At 42.2% G+C, this 21,253-nt stretch overlaps 1 protein-coding gene across 2 annotated transcripts in view; it reads right to left on the bottom strand.

Moving 5' to 3' along the window:
* Positions 1 to 21,253, bottom strand: part of MLXIPL (MLX interacting protein like) — a 61,078-nt gene that overhangs the window by 9,504 nt on the left and 30,321 nt on the right. For both annotated transcript variants that reach the window (XM_034421041.3, XM_034421040.3), the window contains exons 5-9: positions 20,567 to 20,611; positions 20,255 to 20,456; positions 15,755 to 15,835; positions 2,470 to 2,657; positions 1,163 to 1,745 (exon numbers count right to left, since the gene is read on the bottom strand). In XM_034421041.3, the coding sequence (XP_034276932.1) occupies positions 1,163 to 1,745; positions 2,470 to 2,657; positions 15,755 to 15,835; positions 20,255 to 20,456; positions 20,567 to 20,611 (1,099 nt within the window). The remainder of the gene's footprint in view (positions 1 to 1,162; positions 1,746 to 2,469; positions 2,658 to 15,754; positions 15,836 to 20,254; positions 20,457 to 20,566; positions 20,612 to 21,253) is intronic.

Genomic DNA, 21,253 nt, shown 5'->3' with positions numbered 1-21,253 from the left:
TTATACTTTCAATTACATGTAAAGATGGGCTAGTCAGTTTCAGGATGCCGCACTCCTTTGACGGACACAAAATAATCTGTAAAACATGCAGAGGAGTCATCTACAATTTAAATGGATTCTCCTATAAATTCATTGGCTGAAGCGGTAACCAGTAAACTAACCAGTCAAATTGATCTGTTATTTCAGGACCAGGAGAAGATTGCAATGTTCTACATGTCTACTCAGAAGTAATTTTATTAATAATACACTTATCTTTGAGTTCTTGAAACTTAGTTATCTGTTGCTTTAATTCATTTATATGTACTGTTTTATGTTTATTGCATGTGTTAACTCTTGCATATGTTTTTGTTAATTCTTTTGTAAACCACTATGTCTGTACTTGAAAATGATTTGGAAGAAATGATTTGGATACTTTCATATAAGCCCAGCATCTCTTTATTATTCATTAAATGAGATACTTTGCTCACATGTAATACAAAACAGTATTTCCAAATCATTTTTAAAGTATACACAGTAGCTTCCAAATGCATTGTTTCTATGGTCTCCAAAATTCTCAATAGCACTTTGGCTACTCTGGCAATTAATAGTCCAAAACACAGAAGGTTTCTGTTTGAATTGCTGGCTTATTTGTAAAACTAAGTGAATCAAACATCTCTTGGCAACCTCCAGACTGTGGCCACCTAAAGAAACGGTGCATGAATTGGTATATCAGAAATGTCATTTTTGGTCACTAATCAGTTTGCACGGCAAGCATTAAAAAAAAAAAACACAAGTAAAATGCATGCAATATAGATCTTAGAAGAGGAATATCTGCCCTTTCTTTTCAGGACAATTAATGCAACATCTTTTTTCAAAAGGTATTTACCATCTGCACTGTTATACATATTAATAACAATGGAATAGATTCAGGTTCTTAGATTCAGTGATATCTACTTGATATTAAACGTTGCATGATTCATGTCAAATCTCCTTTAAATATGTCTAAATCTGGATTTCATCCAATGCTTTAAACCAGTCTGAACATGCTATTAAGTAAGTGAAATGAGAATAAAATGAAAAATCTGAATACAAGTTATTCTTTAATTAGACTTTGCAGTTTTAATCCCAATGCATTTCCAGCCTGACAAACCCCCTCAGGAAATATTTTGCCTCGTATTCCTACCTGTGCTCAGCAGCTCTGTCAGACATTGGTCAGATATTGTTGCAGCAAGTGGTGGGACAGGAAGTCTTGGGGATCTCTTGTTTTTGATCGTTGCCCCCTTGGCCTTGGGCCTATCACTTCCAGATGGAGGCTGTCCTCTGGCCAGGCCAGAAATAGGGCTGCTTGGCAGACTAGGGAGCAGATGTGATGCATTGAAGGGAGAATGGTATCCAGATGACAAGTCTATATTGTAACCTGGTATATTTGGGGAAAAACAGGCTGTGGAGAGGGATGGGGAATTAGGACAAGAAAAGAGAGGGGCAGATGGGTAGTGGAACTTGGAGCAAGGGGCTGACAGTGGTGGGCATACTGGCTGTTGGCCCAGCAAAGGGGCTCTGGGCAGGGAGGCAGGACAATAAGATCCATAGTGGTCAAGGCTGAGCCATTTGTTGGGGAGTGTGTAGGGAAGCAGGGGCTTCTGCTTGCGATCAGGACCGAAATTGTTGGGGGAGGTTGAGGGGGAAGGAATGGGAGGGAGCTCAGGGCTGAGGGCTGAGGAAGGCAACCAGGCACCAGGTTGCTGAGCTGGGCAACCACCTGCAGACTGAAAAAGAAAAGAGAGGAGAAAGATGCTGCAGCAGCAAAAAAAAAAAAAAAGTTAATTAATATATCCTCCCATCTCATTGTTGAAGTGGACAGCCAACCAGAGAAAGGGAAAAGTGGCACAAAGTCAAAAAGGGGAAGGCTCCAAATTCTATCTGACCTATAGAAACCCAAACTGCTATATCCGAAATGCTTTGGCCTTTGCAAGTTTATTTAGCAGTTAGCATAATTCTCCTGATTTGGATTGTTGTAAAATCAGCCAAATTAAGTAAAATAGAATAATGGCTGGCAATTTTTGAGCTTAATCCTGCAGTACTGTGGATCTGAATCTTAACAAGCGGGAAATAATAGTGGGGTGGTTTATTCACCAAATAGATTAGATCAGATCACCAAAATGTTGCCACTTTACATGCTCCGTTGGAGTCTGTCCCATTACTAGGGATGCAATAGTCAAGAATTGATCCTTGATCTTGAACCTATTTTCCCCATCCAAATAACACTTTGCACATGAATCTGTTTATTATTCCACATTCGATTTATACTGAGAATTCCTGCAAATGGGCAAATATCTCCCTCTTAAAGTCTGGATACAGCAGGAACCCTATGCTGAACCCAGACTGAGTTGGAAAGGGCAGAAAAATACAAAAGGAGAGAACGGGCCCCAAAACTAAATCAAAACCTAGGATGGAGGATTGGAAAAACAGATAGCCATCAACCTTGCACACCTGAAGACGAGGACTGCTCAAGACAGGTGAACTGGCAGAGCCTGTGGGAAGCAAGGCATTGGACGGGCTGGGAAGAAGGTTGCTACCACCGCTATCAAAAAGGGTGTCTGGCATGGGCACAAAGCAAGGCTGATCTGTGTAGCTCAGGTGGGTTTGTGCAGGCACTGGCCGAGGGCTGGAGAAGAAATCTAGAGAACAAAAGAGAGACCTAGTCAGTTGGACACGCTACAAAAACATTCCAAATTTGACAAGAGGCATACATGATATAGATTCAATCTGCTTACATGTTCCCTGCTTTACTTTGTTTCTGTAGAATCAAGAGTTATGGAATTATGAAAGTCTCCAAGCATTAGGAATTGCAGTATTTATATAGGCCTCAGGCTACCTCCGCCCCATCTCTATAAAAAGACAGTCCAATTTGAATAGTGTTGAGAATACAACATTATTTCCTTTCAAACATGTATTCAGCTAAAAAAAAAAATCTTCCCAGAATGATTGAGCAACTCTTTCAACTGGGTAAGAAACACATCATGCGAACAGAAAAATGAATTAATTCAGCAAGCAGGCTAGGGGTATTGTGGGAAAGCAGTGATAATGTGATATCCAGTTTGGACCCTGGATTATACTGTAGCTAAACAGAAGTGCCTTACTTGGGAGACACCTTCAGTTTATAAGTTTACCTTCTTTCAGCATGGCTCTAGGTATTGTCCGAACTCAAACTTGGGTGGTGAGCTCAGCTAAGTTTAACTGCTGACCTTAGAAGTTCACGAGAGGATCCAAGAGCAACTAACTATAAGAAAAAAGACCCAATCCAGCTGAAGCATCTCTGCTGCTCTTGAAGTTTTTTTCTTACTTATGGGAATATGTTAGATGAGATAAGAGTACCAGGAGGTTATCCCAATTGGATTACTACAATAACTTAATTTTATAAAAAGAAGATGTCTGGGATTCAGACCCTGTAAAGATAGTTAAAATATTGCTCTGGCCTGGGAGGACAGCTAGGTTACTAGGGTTCTTGCTCAAGGTACTCATGGATAATTATTGTATTCAGAATTAGGATCAGTCTTTAGTTAATTTATTGTTCAAAGTTATGTGAATGCAGAATGCAGAAAACAGTGTTTGTGTATGTGTGTGTGTGTATGTGTATGTGTCATACTGGAGGTGGCTAATGGACTGATGGATTCTACCTCCATCCCATTTACGCTTTGCTCCCTTCCTTAGCTCTCTTTCAATTTTAATGTTAATATTTATTATTTTAATATCTTACTCTTTTATTCTGTTGTTTTTACTCTATTGTAAGCCACTTAGAGTCGCCTCTAGGTGAGATATATTTGTATTTATTAGTTTGTCAAACATGTACAAGATAGTAGGTATGAATATGTACATGGACATGAACGAAGGAAATGAATACAAATAAATGGGGATAGTAGGACAGGGAAGGTAGGCACACCTGTGCACTTTTGCACGCCCTCTTTACGGGCCTCTTAGGAATGGGGTGAGGTCCAGGATAGACAGTTTGAGGTTGAAGCTGTGGGGGTTTGAGACTGTAACAATGGACTCAGGTAGAGCATTCCATGCGTTGACCATTCTGTTGCTGAAGTTGTATTTTCTGCAATTGAGTTTGGAGCGGTTTACTTTAAGCTTGTACCAATTGTTTGCCCATGTATTATTGAGGTTGAAGCTGAAGTCATTGAGTAGAGTAGAGGAGTAGATGGGTGACACAGACATTTAATCAATACATAGCTAAATCAGTCCGGTTAAACATGCTGTGAGACCACAGCCACTGAGTTTAAGAGACATTGCACCCCGTTCCTGATGCTGTTGGTGCTGCCTTGGAGAAGCCACTGCACTGTTCTCACCTGGCCAGAGATAGTTGGAAAGCAGCTGGCTAAGTTTTGTAGCAGCAGCAGCAGCAGCACAACAGGGAGGATGGCTGCAATTGTGAAACAACCATTTTTACCACATAGAGAAGCAATCATGTGTCAGATCCCACCCATGGGCCACAAAAGTATTAGCCGACACCTTCCAGGCCCTGACCACAAAAGGGTAATGAATGCTGGGGGATAAAATTGCCACATTTGCAATCTCTCTACTCAAAGAAGATTATAGTTTAGTTCAGGGCTGTCCAACCTTGGCAACTTTTAAGACGAATGGACTTCAATACCCGCGATTCCCCAGTCAGCTGCAAATGTTAAAGTTGCCAGGATTAGACACCCACCCACCCCACCCCACCCCCGGTCTAGTAAATTTCTGGTGAGTTAGCTTTGGAGAACTGAGGGGAAAAGCCGTCTTCTTAAAAAGTGTGCTAAGAATCAAAGCTTCCTTTTAGAAAAGATTCTTGTGGTCTTTTAAGTTTATTTTAGTAATAAGCAACATGAGTGCATTTCTCCTCTATGTTAAATAGCAGTAATCCACTGTGTCGATGAAGAAGTAGGGCATCCAATATTTTGTAGTCTGGGGGGCCATACTTAGCCATGGCTGAGTGGAGCACCATACTGGAGCAGTAGCTGGACAACAAATGGATGAGGCCAGCAGAAAGGCTAAAATTATTTCATTTAAACTTACAACTAATTCAAGTTTATGCTTATGAAATGCAGCTGATACTCCCGGTATTTAATATTTTTCCCCTTCTGACATAAGGAAAATCATGTAGCAGATCTGTGGGGCTTGCTTGCCCCGTGATTGCTTGGGGCCACAATTCAACTTTGGAGCCTCAAAATGTAAAACTCCCACAGTTGTAGGAGAAAACATGGCAAGTGTAGGCCTCCCACAAATCCATGAACACCGTTTGGTCAGGAGAGCAGGAACCAAACAATCTTTGCTGTGAAGAAGGTGAAACACCTCCTTGGAGGTATCCAACAGGTCTGCGCCTGCCTTCTTGCGCCTGCTTTGCGTGCAGCCTGTGGCTAACCACATCCCATGGTCTTCCCGAAGCTGAGCCCCGTGACCCAGCTGTGGCTTACTCTCCCTTCCTGTCCCTGCAGCACAACTCTCTCGTTTCTGGAGGGTCAGACGGCCCAAACCGCTGCCTTGGCACTTTCGGAGTTGCGTGAAATGGGCATAGTCATTCCGAGCCTGTTTTCTTCCTCAATCCAAAGTGGAAATTTTGAAAACCACAACCCCACATCAAGCACTCTGAAGACTTTTCCACTCGATGTGTGGGGGTTGTTCTTTTTCCGATGTTGATTCCCAATTTTAAATTGACTGACTTCAGTCATTTTTGTGACCTAGAACTTCATTTTTAGCACCGTAGAATTGGCATGGGTGAAAACAGGGAGCTTGTGCACAAGGGGAAGACGCGTGTGCGTGCACACACACACACACACACACAAAACACACCCAGGCAAAGGAAGATTAAATGTCTGAGGTTGCATCAACCACTTAGCAAATTTATTGGGAACTGCATCTAAAATACAGGCCCAGTTTACACAGCGGCTAAACTAGTCTGAGGTGCTATAAGGCATGGAAACCCAGGCACTGCTTTAGCATGTTTTACAAAGTAAGGCATGTTACAGTATGAGACAGGGGTGGGTTCTACTTACCTTTATTAACAGTTTGCAGCGGGGCTGTGTGCGCGCGGTCACTTCACTTGCACGCACGCCCTTCTGCGCAAGCGCAGAAGCTTCTGCACATGTGCAGAAGCGATTTGATGATGTCGGGGTCGGTGGGCGGAGCCTCCTGCCAGTTTTACTACCAGTTGTATAGAACCGGTGCGAACCGGGGACAACCCACCACTGTTATGAGATAATGTGGTTTGTTTGGGCATAACATACCATGTTTCCCCGAAAATAAGACCTTGTCTTATATTTTTTTTGAACCCTGAAATAAGTGCTTGGCCTTATTGCCATGCGCTCAAAAGCCCGATTGGTTATTATCCGGGGATGTCTTATTTTGGGGAAAACAGGGTATAACATGAATGTAACATTTGTGTTTTGTTGCAGTGGGCTTAGAGTATGTTTTAAAATTAACTTCACTATCTCGTTAATATAACTACAAAGACAGCAAGTAAGATCATGTTTATGTGACAAAATCCATTTCTCCAGAATGTAGCAACCGCTAGAGGTGGACCATCCTTTTCATAAGCATACGTGACACAAAAGAACCAAACGGCTATAAATGTGTCAAAACCTTTCAGCTAAGGCAACTGACCACACTCATCTTGCCAGCTTCTTCAAGTGAGGCCAACAGTTGTTTTCTAAAGTTGGCTGCTACTAGTAACATACAAGTTAGAACTTTGTGACAAAGCCTAACATTAAGAAAGCTAACATAAAAAGAGTGTTCAAAATAAATCTTAGTCCTTTTTGGTAGCAAAAAATGTTTCGCCGAGGCATGCTAGATCTACATAGGGTGTAGGCTTTAATGCATTGTATTGAAAAGATCTGAAAAACCTAAGGCAGTGATGGCTAACCTTTTTGCCATCGCGTGCCAGGAAGGGGTGGGGTGGGGGAGGTTTGCCCATGCATGTGCCCACACCCATAATTCTATGTGCCCGGCCACGCACATGCGAGCGTGACCCCCCTTTCCCCCCCCCACTCCTGGCACACGGTGGCCCGGTAGGCCCATTTTTCTTTCTTACCTGACTCCAGATCCTTTCTATGCATCTGGGGAGGGCGAAAACAGCCTTCCCCACCCCCTCGGAGGCTGGAAGTTGAGAAACGGGCCGTTTCGGGCCTCCGAGGGGGTGGGGAAGGCTGTTTTCACCCTCCCCAGATGCATAGAGAGGATCTGGAGCCAGGGAGAAAGAAAAACGGGCCTTCCCCTGCCCCCCCAGGCCCTCTTCTGATGGGCCCAAAAGGGCCGAAAATCAGCTGACAGAGCTGAGCTGGCGTGCCAGGCAATATGACTCCGCGTGCCACCTGTGGCACGCGTGCCATAGGTTCGCCATCACAGACCTAAGGTATTTTTTTAAGAAAATAGCCTTCCCATTTTCACTGAAGAATTCATAATATATTAATCATAATACATAGGAGGCCCTGCGGATTTTACTCTGCTAGCTGTTGCCGACAATAGGAGGCAATGCTCATCTATGTTTCAAAGCCATTGAGCCAGTGCTGCCCAAAGGCATGTGGCTAGCATTATGTCACAGAGCGCTGTTCCCTTCCCACCAAAGTGGTACCTATTTATATACTTGCATTTACATGCTTTTGAACTGCTAGGTTGGCAGGAGCTGGGGCAAGGATGGGAGCTCACCCCATCGCATGGCACTCAGGTCTCAAACCTGGATTGCTGGCTTTCCAGCTGACAAGCCCAGTGTCTTAACTGCTGAGCCACCACACTCCTCTATCCTAATACATGCAAGTAAATAAATCTCTCCAATAAAATTTATTGGTATCTTTCATTTCAATACATATATAGCTAATCTTTCAAGAGCAACCTATCTAAAGTTGGATTACTAAGATTTGCATCTTGTGTCCATAGACTTCTGCTTTCCTTTTACTCTTTAGAAATGTTATAGAATCCAAAACTGATGCAGGCAGTTCATCCAACTGGCCTCATTCACATAATGTGCAAAATCAATGGCTGGATTCCCACAACACGCTGAACACAGACAACCTGATGGCATTTACTCTTGACTAATGTGCAAACCTATTCAATCTGTTCAGCTTTTCAGCAGTGGTGCCATTTTGTGTGGCCTCCTGAATGGAACACCCTACTTTCAAAATGTCACCCTCCATGATCAACCAATTGCTTTATTAGTGCCTCCTCAAGAGACACAAGAGAAGTTTTTTAGATAGATGGAGATAATTGTATTCTGACTTTTCCAACACTGTTTTGGTTGCTACTGTTTATAGATGCAATATTCGTATTATTGCGATCTTTCTTAAATCTCTCTAATTTTGCTCAATGGATTTAGGTGGGGATTAAGCTGTACTACCTATTTCTATTGTGCTGATTTTAATTTTTTTTTCTAGTGCAATCTACCTCTGAATGGGGGAATAGAAATTCATTCTTTTGATGGCTGGATCTTAAAATATAATCAATGACAATTCTTCTTGGAGGTGGGGGTGAATACTCAACACTTCTTATTCTTCACTGGAACTAGAACTTGTTTGGGTTCCCAATGCATACAATGATTACTGGGTCACTCACTACTGCTATTGTAATTTTATTTATTTGTATCATAGCTCATTATTGGTTCCTGTCTTCTCTATGGTATTTGCAGGGAAGTGCTAAAGGAAACTCCAAGGAAAACCATACTGCGTGCAAAAAAAATGCACTGACCTATTTGTACGTACATGTACAATTGCGTTACAGAAATAGAACATTACAGAAATTTCCAATAGCAGATTGTGCTCAGGAATGAAATTTCCCCACAAGTGGTACCCGATGTGTCAAAAGGATGCCTGACAGGATTCGCCATCTTCTGCAGCAATGCAACAAAAAGACTTGTGGCACTTTACATATTGACAAGACTACAGTCAACACATCTGATCTTTGAACAGTTATGGATTTATAAATTTCCAGTCCTTAAGAATGTAAGGACTCATTTGCTTCTGCCAAAAAATAGCTCACTCAAAGAGCACTCCCTCAGTCTCAAGAAGAACCCCCCCCACCCACAAATTTCCCCAACTCTGCATTCTAGATTTTCCCACACCCATAATTTATGCAACGTGGTAAATGCCCATTCTGATTTTTGACCCCACCAAAATTAATTCTCTCTCTGAGAACAGAATACACCCTTACACATACACACACGCCCTGTCCAGCTACTTCCTTCTTTCCCCAATCTTTCACAGCATCCTCCCCCACAACGTTTCCTAACATGTGCCCTTCCCCACTGGCACTTACACAAAAATACACTGTAACTCCTTTTCACATGTAAACACAATAGAAGCCATGCTTCAGCTCCCTCCTCTACCAAATTTACAAACACATACAGACACAAACTCCCTAATCTCAAGAAATCAGGGAATAGATTCTCCCTTTCCCAGGACTGAAACTTCTTTTATAATTGTACTTATAATTATAAAGCACATGAAATATTTATTATTGCTGAAGCTGCCCTCTTCCAAAAGAAACACTTATATTATTTGTGTCTACAATAGCCCTCACGGGTAGGCTATGTAAGGGCATATGTGCCTTATTTCCTCATCAAATCCAGTTTTTTTTTTCTTTATTCTCCTAAATCAGGGATGTCAAACTCAAGGCCCAGGGACCAGATCCAGCCTGCGGAGTGCTTAGATCTGGCCCACAGGGCCACCCTGGAAACAGCAAAGGACCAGCCTGCGGTGCCTCTGCCAGCAAAAATGGAGCTCGTGAGGCAGCCCCCCGTTTTTGCTGGCAAAGTGTTGCAGGAGGCCATCCCAGCCGAAAATGGAGCTTGGGAGCCCATTTTCTCTGGCAGAGTGCTCGGGCCCCCACAGATGCCCCTCTGACACAAGTGACATCGAGCTGGCCATGCCCACCCTGGCCATGCCCACTCCGGCTCCCCAAGGTCAAACTCAACCCTGATGTGTCCCTCAATGAAATCGAGTTTGACACCCCTGCCCTAAATACTTGATCTCTATCATACTACACAGTGTAATCCTGGGCTTATTTGTTTAAAAGCCCAGTTATATTCAAAAGATTTTATTCTTATATAAAAATTGCAGCCTACTTCAGAGTAAACCTATCCGGGATTGCAGTTGTGCAATTGCATTCACACATATGCATTAATTATGTCTATTTTGTTCTTTATAAATATCCTTTGCTAGAAGTAAATAATCTCCCTATCTTTCCCCCTGCAAGACTACAAACTGTCAATATTCTTGGTATGATTTTAAACAAATAACAAGCAACATTGATGAGTTAGGAATATTTATTTTGCTTTAAATCCTGCCCCCTGTTAAAAAGTATTGTTTTTAACTTTGACACCATATCATTTCCTCTCTTTCCTCATGTCTTGGAGACTAAAATTAATAATTATCATTATTAATTATGACATTATAAACGATGCTAGAGAGCACTGCACACCAGAACAACTAGACACAAGAACAGTTTTTTCCCGAACACCATCACTCTGCTTAACAAATAATTCCCTCAACACTGTCAAACTAGTTACTAAGTGCATTACTATTAATCTTCTCATCGTTCCTATCACCCATCTCTTCCCACTTATGACTGTATGACTGTAACTTTGTTGCTGGTATCCTTAAAATTTATATTGAATATTTATATTCCCTATGACTATCATTAAGTGTTGTACCTTATGATTCTTGATGAATGCATCTTTTCTTTTATGTACACCGAGAGCATATGCACCAAGACAAATTCCTTGTGTGTCCAATCACACTTGGCCAATAAAGAATTCTATTCTATTATCATTGCAGGTACTACTATTATGATAGTTTAAGTAAGAGTTTGAACATCAGGCTGAACCCATAAAGAAACTAAGTGAACCAAATCAGAAAACAAACCTACCCTTGGGCATGTGCAGAGTTATTCGGTCTTTAACTGAACTACTTAATCGTGTTATAAAAATGCAGCCATTAACTCTGTAAATTACATCACTGTAGCTTTTCTTGGTGTATAACTGTCACTTACAAGCATTAACCGAGAAGGCCAGATATAAACAGATTCTGGCCCTCTCTGTACTAATTATAGACTGTTCATCTCTCTACTGAATATAAGTTCTCCAGGGTAAGTTTTTTCTCTCAGTCATGCTATTTTTAAATTTTGAAAAAGCAGGATAGGAAGATTATTGGCACTTTTGAACATTGGTGTTGGAGTATACCATGGACAGAAAAAAATCATTGAACAAATCAACCCTGAGTTCTCATTTGGGGCACAAACGATCTGGCTCAAATTATCCTACTGTGGACACTTTATGCCAAGACCAGTGTGATCTGGAAAAGGTTCTAATATTGAGAAAGATGGAAGGAAACTGAAGAGAACAACACACAGCAAGGTAGATGGACTTAGTTACAGTGGCAATGGTGCAATGTTGGAAGACCTGAAACACCAGGTTAGGGACAGATCATCATGGAGAAAATCTATCTACCCAGTCATGAAGAGTTGACAATGACTTGATGGCACATAATCAATCATGTTACTTTGTACAATGCTGGTTAGTTCACACAGTCTGAAATGTTTGCATCAATATATTATCCATAACTGTACATTAAGTAAAGGAAAAACAGCAACGCAATTCCCATTCACTGGCTTTACTCATTTATTTTTTATAATTTAGATCCTACTTTTTTAGAACATTCCAGGTCACGTATTGTGTAAACCATAACATAACTTATTTGACAGGCATAACATGTCAAACACGAATAACATATTAAGTTTGCCAAAATAACTAACTACTGAATAACAAACTACTGTAGGTAGCAAACCATGAACTATAGTATATGTTGTGTAAATCCAATTGTGATTTATTCAATAAACAATGGTTAAAAAGACATCACTTAACACACCCAAACTCAACCAAATATGCAGTGTGGTGTGTGAAATCAGATATGGTGTGGCAATAAGCACACTCCAAGTCAGACAAGGCTGGGCCTCATCTAAATTTTGCCATTCTTTCCCTATAGCAAAGAAGATTACTCCATGCAATATGGGCAACCCAGACTAAAATTGCTATTAAGGAAATCTATTCCCTGGCTTCTAAACTACAGGACAGAGATTTCATGGTATAGCAGCAGATTACGCGAGACCAGACACAGATGAAGAGTGCAAAAGCTAGCTGTAAGTTTCCGTACAGATCACATATTAAGTTTCTTTTTTTGCATCAGCCATATCTCCTTCGGTTCTCCCCGCCCCACCAAGATGTTTTAAAAACCCTTTCGATTTTATTCCTAATGAAAAAAACATAAATTCATACATTCGTTACACTTCACTGTTAATGGCCAGTTCATAGAAAGGCTTGGCAAGTATCAGAGAATGTGGAAACCCAAACACGCCACAGATTGTATGAATAGCTGGGGATCGCAGTTACTAAATGTTAGAGGAAACAAGTAGATTGTCCGATATCGGACTCAGTATGAGACCATGGATGATCAATGAATAAACTGTAAATTGCCTGTATAATCCCCCTATTTTATTGCTCTGTGAATGCTAAATGCACTTCGGCCAATTTCTTTCAAAAACTTGGACAGAATCAGTTGGGAAGCCAGAAAACAAAGTAGTAGTAAAGACTATTTAGCATACTGTCCCCTTTCCAGGGAGGGTCCTCTGTTGTAGTGGTTCCTTGCCCCACAAAGTGATTTTCAGCTTTTTGAGGGGAAAGGTGACACTTTATTTACCTATCCACCCTGGAGCAGAGAGAACGATCTCTCCTAGCTGTCTCCATACATTCAAGAATTCCAATTTCCAAGCAGCTTCTTCCTAAGATTGGAAGGCCCCAAGTCAGAAAATGTCTAGGAGATATTGTGTTTCATCTATAGCCATGAAGCAGCAGGAATAGAGGGTGAGCGGACTAGGTTGGACGAGGCAAAATTCACTCTACGAAACCCTGAGACAGATGCAAGAACTCCCCACTTTGCTTTCCTGGTCTCTGGCTACTTTGTTAGATGCAGTTATATATTTTCACAACTGAATCTCACCTCTGGGGTACAGATGAAGAATCAGATGGCCCAATTTTATAGAAAGAGAGTGCTCTGTTACGAGTACAAAGAGCACTTCCTTCTTTCCCTTAGCACCAGCTCTCTCGCAGCCCTTAGGTTTATAGAGAAGGGCTATCTGTGCCAGGGAACAGGGAGAGGACTGAATAAAAGCAAGGATCAACTCCCACCACAACTGCCCCATCATCTCCTACCTGCAGTGGAAGGCCAGCAGCAGTCTGTCACCATCCCCAGAGACTGCCGTGGTCCTGCCATGGGGACTTCTCCATATGGTTCAGGTTCCTCTCCTCTCCAGACATTCAGAGCAGCAGAGGGGTGGTGGTTCCTCATTCAACGGGGGCCTCTGCCCTTTGACTGACAGGCAGAGGATTCTGTAGCCTGCCTAGGGACTGAGTTGGTGACCTTACTGCCACTCCTCTGCATTGCAGCAGCATTTTGGTGGGGGGCTAAGCTAACCCAGCTTTTTTTCCTTGAACTACTCTCCTTCCATAAAAAAAAAGTCAAAGAGGCTTCCGGAACATCGAGATAAGAAGAGGGGCTTTTTAGAAACATTGTCAGTCCCTGGCACAATGCAGGCTCAATTTAGTCTTCCAATATATGGAAGTTTGGGGATATAATCAGGTTAATGTCCACTGTTTAGTTTCCAGACAGGATGGGGATTTTGCAGATGGCGGCCCCAAAACCCCTGGGAGAGAATGCAGTTCAGAGACCAGTTCTTTAGTCCAGGGGTCTTCAATCTTGGCAACTTTAAGCCTGGTGGACTTCAACTCCCAGAATTCCCCAGCCAGCAAAGCTGGGTGTTGAAGTCTGCCAGGCTTAAAGTTGCCAAGGTTGGAGACCTCTGCTTTAGTCCTTCCTAAAAGAAACAAGGATTAACTGAAAACTACAGTCCCTAAAATTCCAGCTGTGAGATAATCTGCCTCTGAGCATGTCTGAAGTGCCTCTCTTCATCGAATTAATCTATTTCCTTGGTATTTTTTTTATTACTCCTGAGGATTGAATTTAACTAAATCAAGCCCTTATTTACTGACTTTCCTTGTATATTTTTAAATTAACTTTTGGAACACAGCCAGCATAGATGTCCCCATCATCACTTTATCTCCACACCAGAAAAAAACTATACATCAAGACTGATGTTAAAAGCAGTAACATTCAAAAAATGTTGGTAGATTCTAACTCCTTAATTAAAAGATGTCAACAAAAGATGTACAATAATATTAGCTGCACCTGGGTCTCAAATATCCTGGACTACACAGCTAAGACCACAACAGTGGATCAGAATCATTTTACTCATTTCAAGAGTTACCATATTGATGGCTATTTTTGCTGTCACCTTTCCACTGAAAGCCACCCAGATAGAAACACAGTCAACAGAAATAAATTTTTAAATGTTAAATTTGTTAAATGTTAAATGTTTAACATTTAAATGTTAAGTTTAACATTTAAATGTTAATTTTTTTAACAACTCTTCTAAGTTGGTGACAGTATAGACCGTCATCTTAAAGCAAGGAAAGAAGGATGCCTTTTCCTTAGGGCTTTGACTCAAATGCACATACGATTGTGTTCATTAAAACTGAAACAATTAACTGAGGACAACATCTGTAATGAGATTTCAATTGCACCCACAATTTACCTCTTCACTGGCATCATCATTCAAAGGAATCCATCACCTTTACAGTTCTCAGTCACTCCAAGAAGGAGCCATCTCTTCTCCCAAACCAGGTACTTTCTAGGTATATTGGGAGTCCAGTTTCAATGATTCTAAGCCAGTATGTGCTTGCTGGGAATTATACTACAGGATTGTAGTGGATTGGGGGGGGGGGCGTTATCAGATTGGATAAAATCTGAATTAGAGTTTGTCAACCTCAAGGAAGAAGACTACCTTCCTGACACCTTACCTCTGGTTAAGTACACACAACATATTAAAGCCAATATTACATGATGGCTTGGTTCACACAAGGTGCTAAGATAGCAGCTGGTTTTCCCACAATTTTCTGAACCCCAGAATACCTGACCCTATTTCAACCTAGTCGGCGTGTTGTACAAAACTGGTCATGAGTTTCTGCAATAGGATGCTTGAGAAAGGGTTTCATGGGTAAGTAACTCGCACAAAACCAGCATGAGCTAAGGGGTTGTTTTTCCATTCCTTGGTTCTAAGAGTTTCCTAAATTCAGAAGCACATCGGTAGAAGGGGTGAAGTGACCTTCCTCCAGCCCACATTTTTCTTTTTCAGTCCTTCATTTGTTCTTCGGCTGCTTCCTGCTCTGCAGCCCCCAAGCACCCCCTCCTCAGAAATTTCCTCTTTCTTGAGTAGAAACTTTTCCTTCCTCTCTGAGTAGCCCCTGGCGTGGTTCCACATTCATGTAGCACAAGTTATATTTGGGGAACTGTTAAAAGTGGAGGCTGGAGAGCCATCTGTCAGGGATGCTTTAAATTGGATTTCGGCATCAAGAGCAGGATTGGAGTTGAAGACTCTCCTCCTCCTCCTCCTCCTCCTCCTCCTCCTCCTCCTCCTCCTCCTCCTCCTCCTCCTCCTCCTCCTCCTCCTCCTCCTCCTCCTCCTTTCCCCCATTTCCAGCAAATTGAGAAAATGTGACCCATTAATAGAACTAAAGGGCCCTAGAATGGAAGCCTCTGCTGAAACCTTGAATGCACCTCACAGAGCGTAACCATCCAATGGCTCCCATTCTAGATCTCTCCCATGATCTCTTCCGCTTCGCCCAGAATAGGCTGGTTCCTACCAGATATCTCCATGAAATCATCAAGATTTGGCTGTAGCGGGGCCAGGTCTGGTTGGATCATGTCAGCGTTGCCAACGTAAGCTGTAAGAGAGAGGAAAGGGAAGCAAAGATTTACCATAGAACTCATGCAGTTTTATGAGTTTAATGCAGCCGGCTACATTTCTCTAAAAAGGGATGCAGTGGCTCAGTGGCTAAGATGCTGAGCTTGTCGATCAAAAGGTCAGCAGTTCAGCGGTTCAAATCCCTAGTGTCACGTAACGGGGTGCGCTCCCATTACTTGTCCCAGCTTCTGCCAACCTAGCAGTTCGAAAGCACATAAAAAAATGCAAGTAGAAAAATAGGGACCACTTTTGGTGGGAAGGTAACAGCCTTCTGTGCCCCTTTGGCGTTTAGTCATGCCGGCCACATGATCACAGATACGTCTCCAGACAGCACTGGCTCTTCGGCTTTGAAACAGAGATGAGCACCGCCTCCTAGAGTCGGGAACAACTAGCACATATGTGCGAGGGGAACCTTTACCTTTACATTTCTCTAGATGAAGAGTTATACCTCTATAGCTGTTCTGCTTGTCTAACCAAACACTGCCCCTAACAATGGAGGTTCTAATTACAGCCCAACTTAAGAACTGCCTTGCTGTGTCAGATCTACTTATGTCTGTTCCCGGATGATCATGAGTGGGACAAACCAGAAATGCCTATGCTTCTAGTGTTGAGGTACCAATCTATATACCCTTTCAATAGTTGTATCTGCACACAGCCAGGCTTTTGCTTGTTGCCACCTGTTCCTCCCACATCAGACATTTAGCTTTCAAAAGTGAAAGGCAAAGAGCAGCAGAAGCGGATATTTATGTGGCTCATACAAGTGTGACTCTTGCTCCTTAGTCACGTGTAAAGAGAAGAAGGAAAGGAAAGAGAGATTTTGAAGAGCGGAGTCTGTTCAAGGGCCTTTGGACCAGACTAGCTGACCTGGGCAGGGAACTTTAGGCCATTGGATCAATGAGTTCTCTGTCCCATGATGCCTGGGGAATTCTGGAAGCTGAAGTCCCTGTATCTTAAATTTGCTAAGATTGAGAAATACTGTTCTCTAATTACCTGTTTAGAAAAGGACACAGTAATCTAGACAAACCTGTTACTGCCTTGCAAAATGAAAACCCATCTGTCTACCAGATTTCAGAAAATAGCTTATTGCTTCTATTGAGGGATGCTGTGTTTGCAAGCCTTGCATATTTGATCTGCTGTCCTTCATCTTAGTCCAGGGGTCAGCAACCTGCGGCTCTGGAGCCGCATGTGGCTCTTTCACCCCTCTGCTGTGGCTCCCTGTCACTCAAAATATGTGTCACAACCACCAATGTGCGACATCCGCCGGCATGTGATTTTCAACCCCCGGTAGGCCAACCATGGATAAATCCAAGAAAAGAAAAGTTTCAGAAGAAAAGATAACATTTAATTCAACTACATATGCTAGTTTTGTGGCCTCTCAGGAAATAGTCAGGCATGGGAAGGGTTTTGTGGCTCCCGGTGTTTTCTTTTCTGTGGGAAACGGGTCCAAATGGCTCTTTGAGTGTTTAAGGTTGCAGATCCCTGCCTTAGTCATTATATGTTGTTAATGTGTCTGAACCTAAGTTTCTGCAGCTGCTAGCTCTAACATATAGGTAGCCCTTGCTTACCGTCTTGTTTAGCAACTGTTTGAACTTACAACAATGTTGAAAAAGTAACTTTATTACTGGACCTCACATATACAACAATTACAGCTTCCCTGCAATCAAATGATCAACATTTGCATGCTTAAGGATAGGCTTCTGACAAGCAGTTAATGGAGAACAGCAGTAAGACCACAGATTGTGATCACCCGATGTTTTGCTTAACAAGCTGCAATGATTCTCTTAATAACCACAACAGAAGTAAGGTGGTAAACCAGTCGCAGTCATATGATGCTTCACTTAGCAACTGGATTGCTTAACAATGTAATTGCTGGTCCCAGTTGTGGTTGCTAAGGGAGGATAACTTGTACTCTAACCCTAAGCTCTGAACATAAAGTTACATTTAGCTATCATAGATAAGAGCCATTGACAGATCAATTATCTATTGAAATTGTCAATATCATCTGAATTAATCCCTTTAAGAGTTTATAGATTATGACTATGACTGTCCCTATGACTAATTATTTGATACTGTGGCTCATTGGAAACCCAAGTATTTATGAGATTAAGCATGTCATTAAACATTATTATTAAAACAATAAAAAGAAATTATGCTTCTGGAAGCATAATTTAGAAAAATGCTTACTTTATTATTTTTTAATGTTATATGATTAAAAGCTAGCTTTCATAAACTGGAACACATAGTTTCTTATCTTAACTTATCCTCTGGCACTCAATGCCACAGATACATAGTATATTCTTTCAGGAAAAATAGCCAAGAGCATTGGTGGCACAGTGGTTAGAGGGCAGTATTGCAGGCTGACTCAGCCCACTGCCAGGAGTTCGACTCTCACTGGCTCAAGATTGACTCAACCTTCCATCCTTCCAAGATCAGTAAAATGAGGAACTAGATTGTTGGGGGCAATAAGCTGACTCTGTAAACCACTTAGAGAGTGCTGTAAAGCACCATGAAGTGGTATATAAATTTAAGTGCTATTCCTATTGCTAGTTTGGAGTAGTGATAGTAAATCAAGGAAAACATCAACCCCATGTGACAGCTATGAAAAAGTTATTTTCATGTTGTAGATGTTTCAGAAAGAGATTGAAAATAAAACTAACAATGCTATATTAAAATCGGTAGTAGGACTACCTTTGGAATACTGCACAGTTTTGGTCACAACTTCTTTAAAAAGTGGCAGAATTATAAACAATACAGAAGAAAGCAACTCAAATGTGTGCAGGTCGGTAACTTCTTATGACGAAAAAGTACAATGTGTGAGAATGTGTTAAGGGGGAAAAGTGTAAGTGGAATGTGGTCGAGTAAATTAAAAGTATGCATGTGGCAGGGACAACTACTCAAGAATCAAAAGATAGAGACGAATGGTGGAAAATTCAGGATGGAAAAAAAAGAAGTATTTCACAAAGCTATACTATGAATTTCTATTGTGGTGATAACCAAAAACATTAAAGTCTTTAAAAGCCATGAGAACTTGTCATGGAAGATAAAGCTATCAAAAGTTACTATTAGGGTATCTTTATTATTACCTACAGATTCCTGTCAATGCATTTCTTGGTACCAATTATTGGGAGAGTCCTGTGATACTCATACAGTACCTTAAAGGTGAGCTTCCAACAACTTTTAGTTGTTTTTTTGGGGGGAAACCAGGATTTTGTAATGAACTAATGGACTGTTTGGTCTGATCAAGTTCTCACGAGATATCATCTTACCAGCTTGTGAACTCCCTAAAAGTTCCTGGCTCACCACAAAACTGAATGCAAAATTAGAGGGACCACTGCTCTGCTCTAGTAGAGTGCTCTACATGGGGCTGCCCTTGAAGAGCATCCGGAAGCTCCAATTGGTGCAAAATACAGCGGACGACATGGTTTTGTGCACATGAATCACCTCTCCTGTGGGAGCTGCATTGGCTGTCAATTTGCTTCCGGGTGCAATTTAAGGTGCTGGTTGTCACCTTTAAAGCCCTTCATGGCTTGGCTCCGGGTTATCTAAGGGACCGTCTCTTGCCGCTCACATCTACCCAACTCATCAGAGCAGGGAGGCAGGGAATGTTGTGGGTTCCATCCCCTAGGGAGATACACCTGGTGGAACCCAGAAGAAGGGCCTTTTCCGTGGTGGCCCCCTCTGTCTGGAACATCATCCCCCCAGAGATTAGAATGGCCCCCACTCTAGCACTCTTCCAGAAGGCACTGAAGATCTGGTTCTGCCAGCGGGCCTGGGGAACGCATAGCGGGATGGAGCCAGTGGTGGGTTTCAAAAATTTTTACTACCAGTTCTGTGGGTATGGCTTGGTGGGTGTGGCATGGCTTGATGGATGTGGCAGGGGAAGGATACTGTAAAATCTCCATTCCCACCCCAATCTAGGGGAAGGATACTGTAAAATCTCCATTCCCTCCCCAATCCAGGGGAAGGTTACTGCAAAATCCCCATTTCCTCCCAATCAGCTGGGACTTGGGAGGCAGAGAATAGATGGAGGTGGGGCCAGTCAGAATTTTTACTACCGGTTCTCGAAACTACTCAACATTTCCGCTACTGATTCTCCAGAACTGGTCAGAACCTGCTGAAACCCACCTCTGGATGGAGCCCATTTAAATGGCTCGTGTGAGGTGCTGTTGCCGGGGCAGAGGATGCGGGCATTATTATATTATTTTATCAATTTATTATATGACTTTTCTAATATTAGTTTTATTCTTTTTATATGAGGTTTTATATCCTGTGAGCCGCCTTGAGTTGCCATGTGCAAATAGGCGGCAATGTAAGTTCCCTAAATAAAAATAAATAAATAAATAGTAGGAAAACATCTTCAGTCTGTCCCAAAGCCAGCAGTGATAGACATCAGAATTACCTTCCTCTGATGATGATTGAGGGGGACAGTTGCCCTGAGTCATGGTGAACAGGGTATCTGAGATGTCTGAGAGGAAGCTGTCCATATCAAAAAGCTGCCTCCCCTCCTCCTCCTCCTCCTCCTTATCCCGCAGCAGCATTGGCACCACATTGGAGAAGAGCTGGTTACACCAATTCTCTGTCGATTGCCAAGGTACATCTTCCTGCATAGGAGAGAAATAAATATTCCAGCTGGGATCTCATCAGGATCCCTTTTACAGTGAAGAGCTTATGTGCAGCTCCAAATGGATTAAACCAGATTCTCTTCACTCACCGGTTTTGGGCTGGGAACTTCCCCTTCCCGGCTAAACCTGTGGAGCTATAAGAGAAATGCTATATTAGACTTGGATTTCAATTGAGAAATGACATTTGTTCTGCCTGGAGCTGTTAAAAGATAATGAAAAGTCACCCTTGTTTCAGTGGGAATGAAAGTGACAGGTAGTTGAATCAGGCTAATAAGGACAATGCTCTTAAATAAGATAGGGGGCTCTAGTGGTACCTAATACTGTAAGAGAAATGTACTGTAATCTCTGATATCCTTAAGATACAAGGATGTGCAAAACTTTCACCTCTCCTGTGTTGAATAGGCAACTCCTTTTTGCATTATACAGGTAGTCCTTGACTTACGACCACAACTGAGTCCAAAATTTCTCTTGCTAAGTGAGACATTTGTTAAGTGACTTTTGCCCAGAGGTGGTATTCAGCCGGTTCAGACTGGTTCGCACGAACTGGTAGCAGAAATTTCAGGTTGGCCCACCCACCCACCCACCCGGCTCTATGCCATCCTATTTAGGCACGTTTTTGAGGCCAGGCGCACATGCGGAAGGCGCGCACACAAGCAAAGCACATGCGCGGAAGACCGGGCGCATGCAGGGAAGGCAGACACATGTATGAACTGGGCGCGTGCGCGCACAAAGCAAGCGTGCACACAGGCAGCGAACTGGTAGTAACATAATGTGAA

Source organism: Pantherophis guttatus, chromosome 1, assembly GCF_059756535.1.
Source record: "Pantherophis guttatus breed Tessera chromosome 1, ASM5975653v1, whole genome shotgun sequence".
Taxonomy (NCBI): Eukaryota; Metazoa; Chordata; class Lepidosauria; order Squamata; family Colubridae; genus Pantherophis; species Pantherophis guttatus.
The sequence above is the reverse complement of the archived record's forward strand: the minus strand, read 5'-3'. Positions and strand labels throughout refer to the sequence as shown.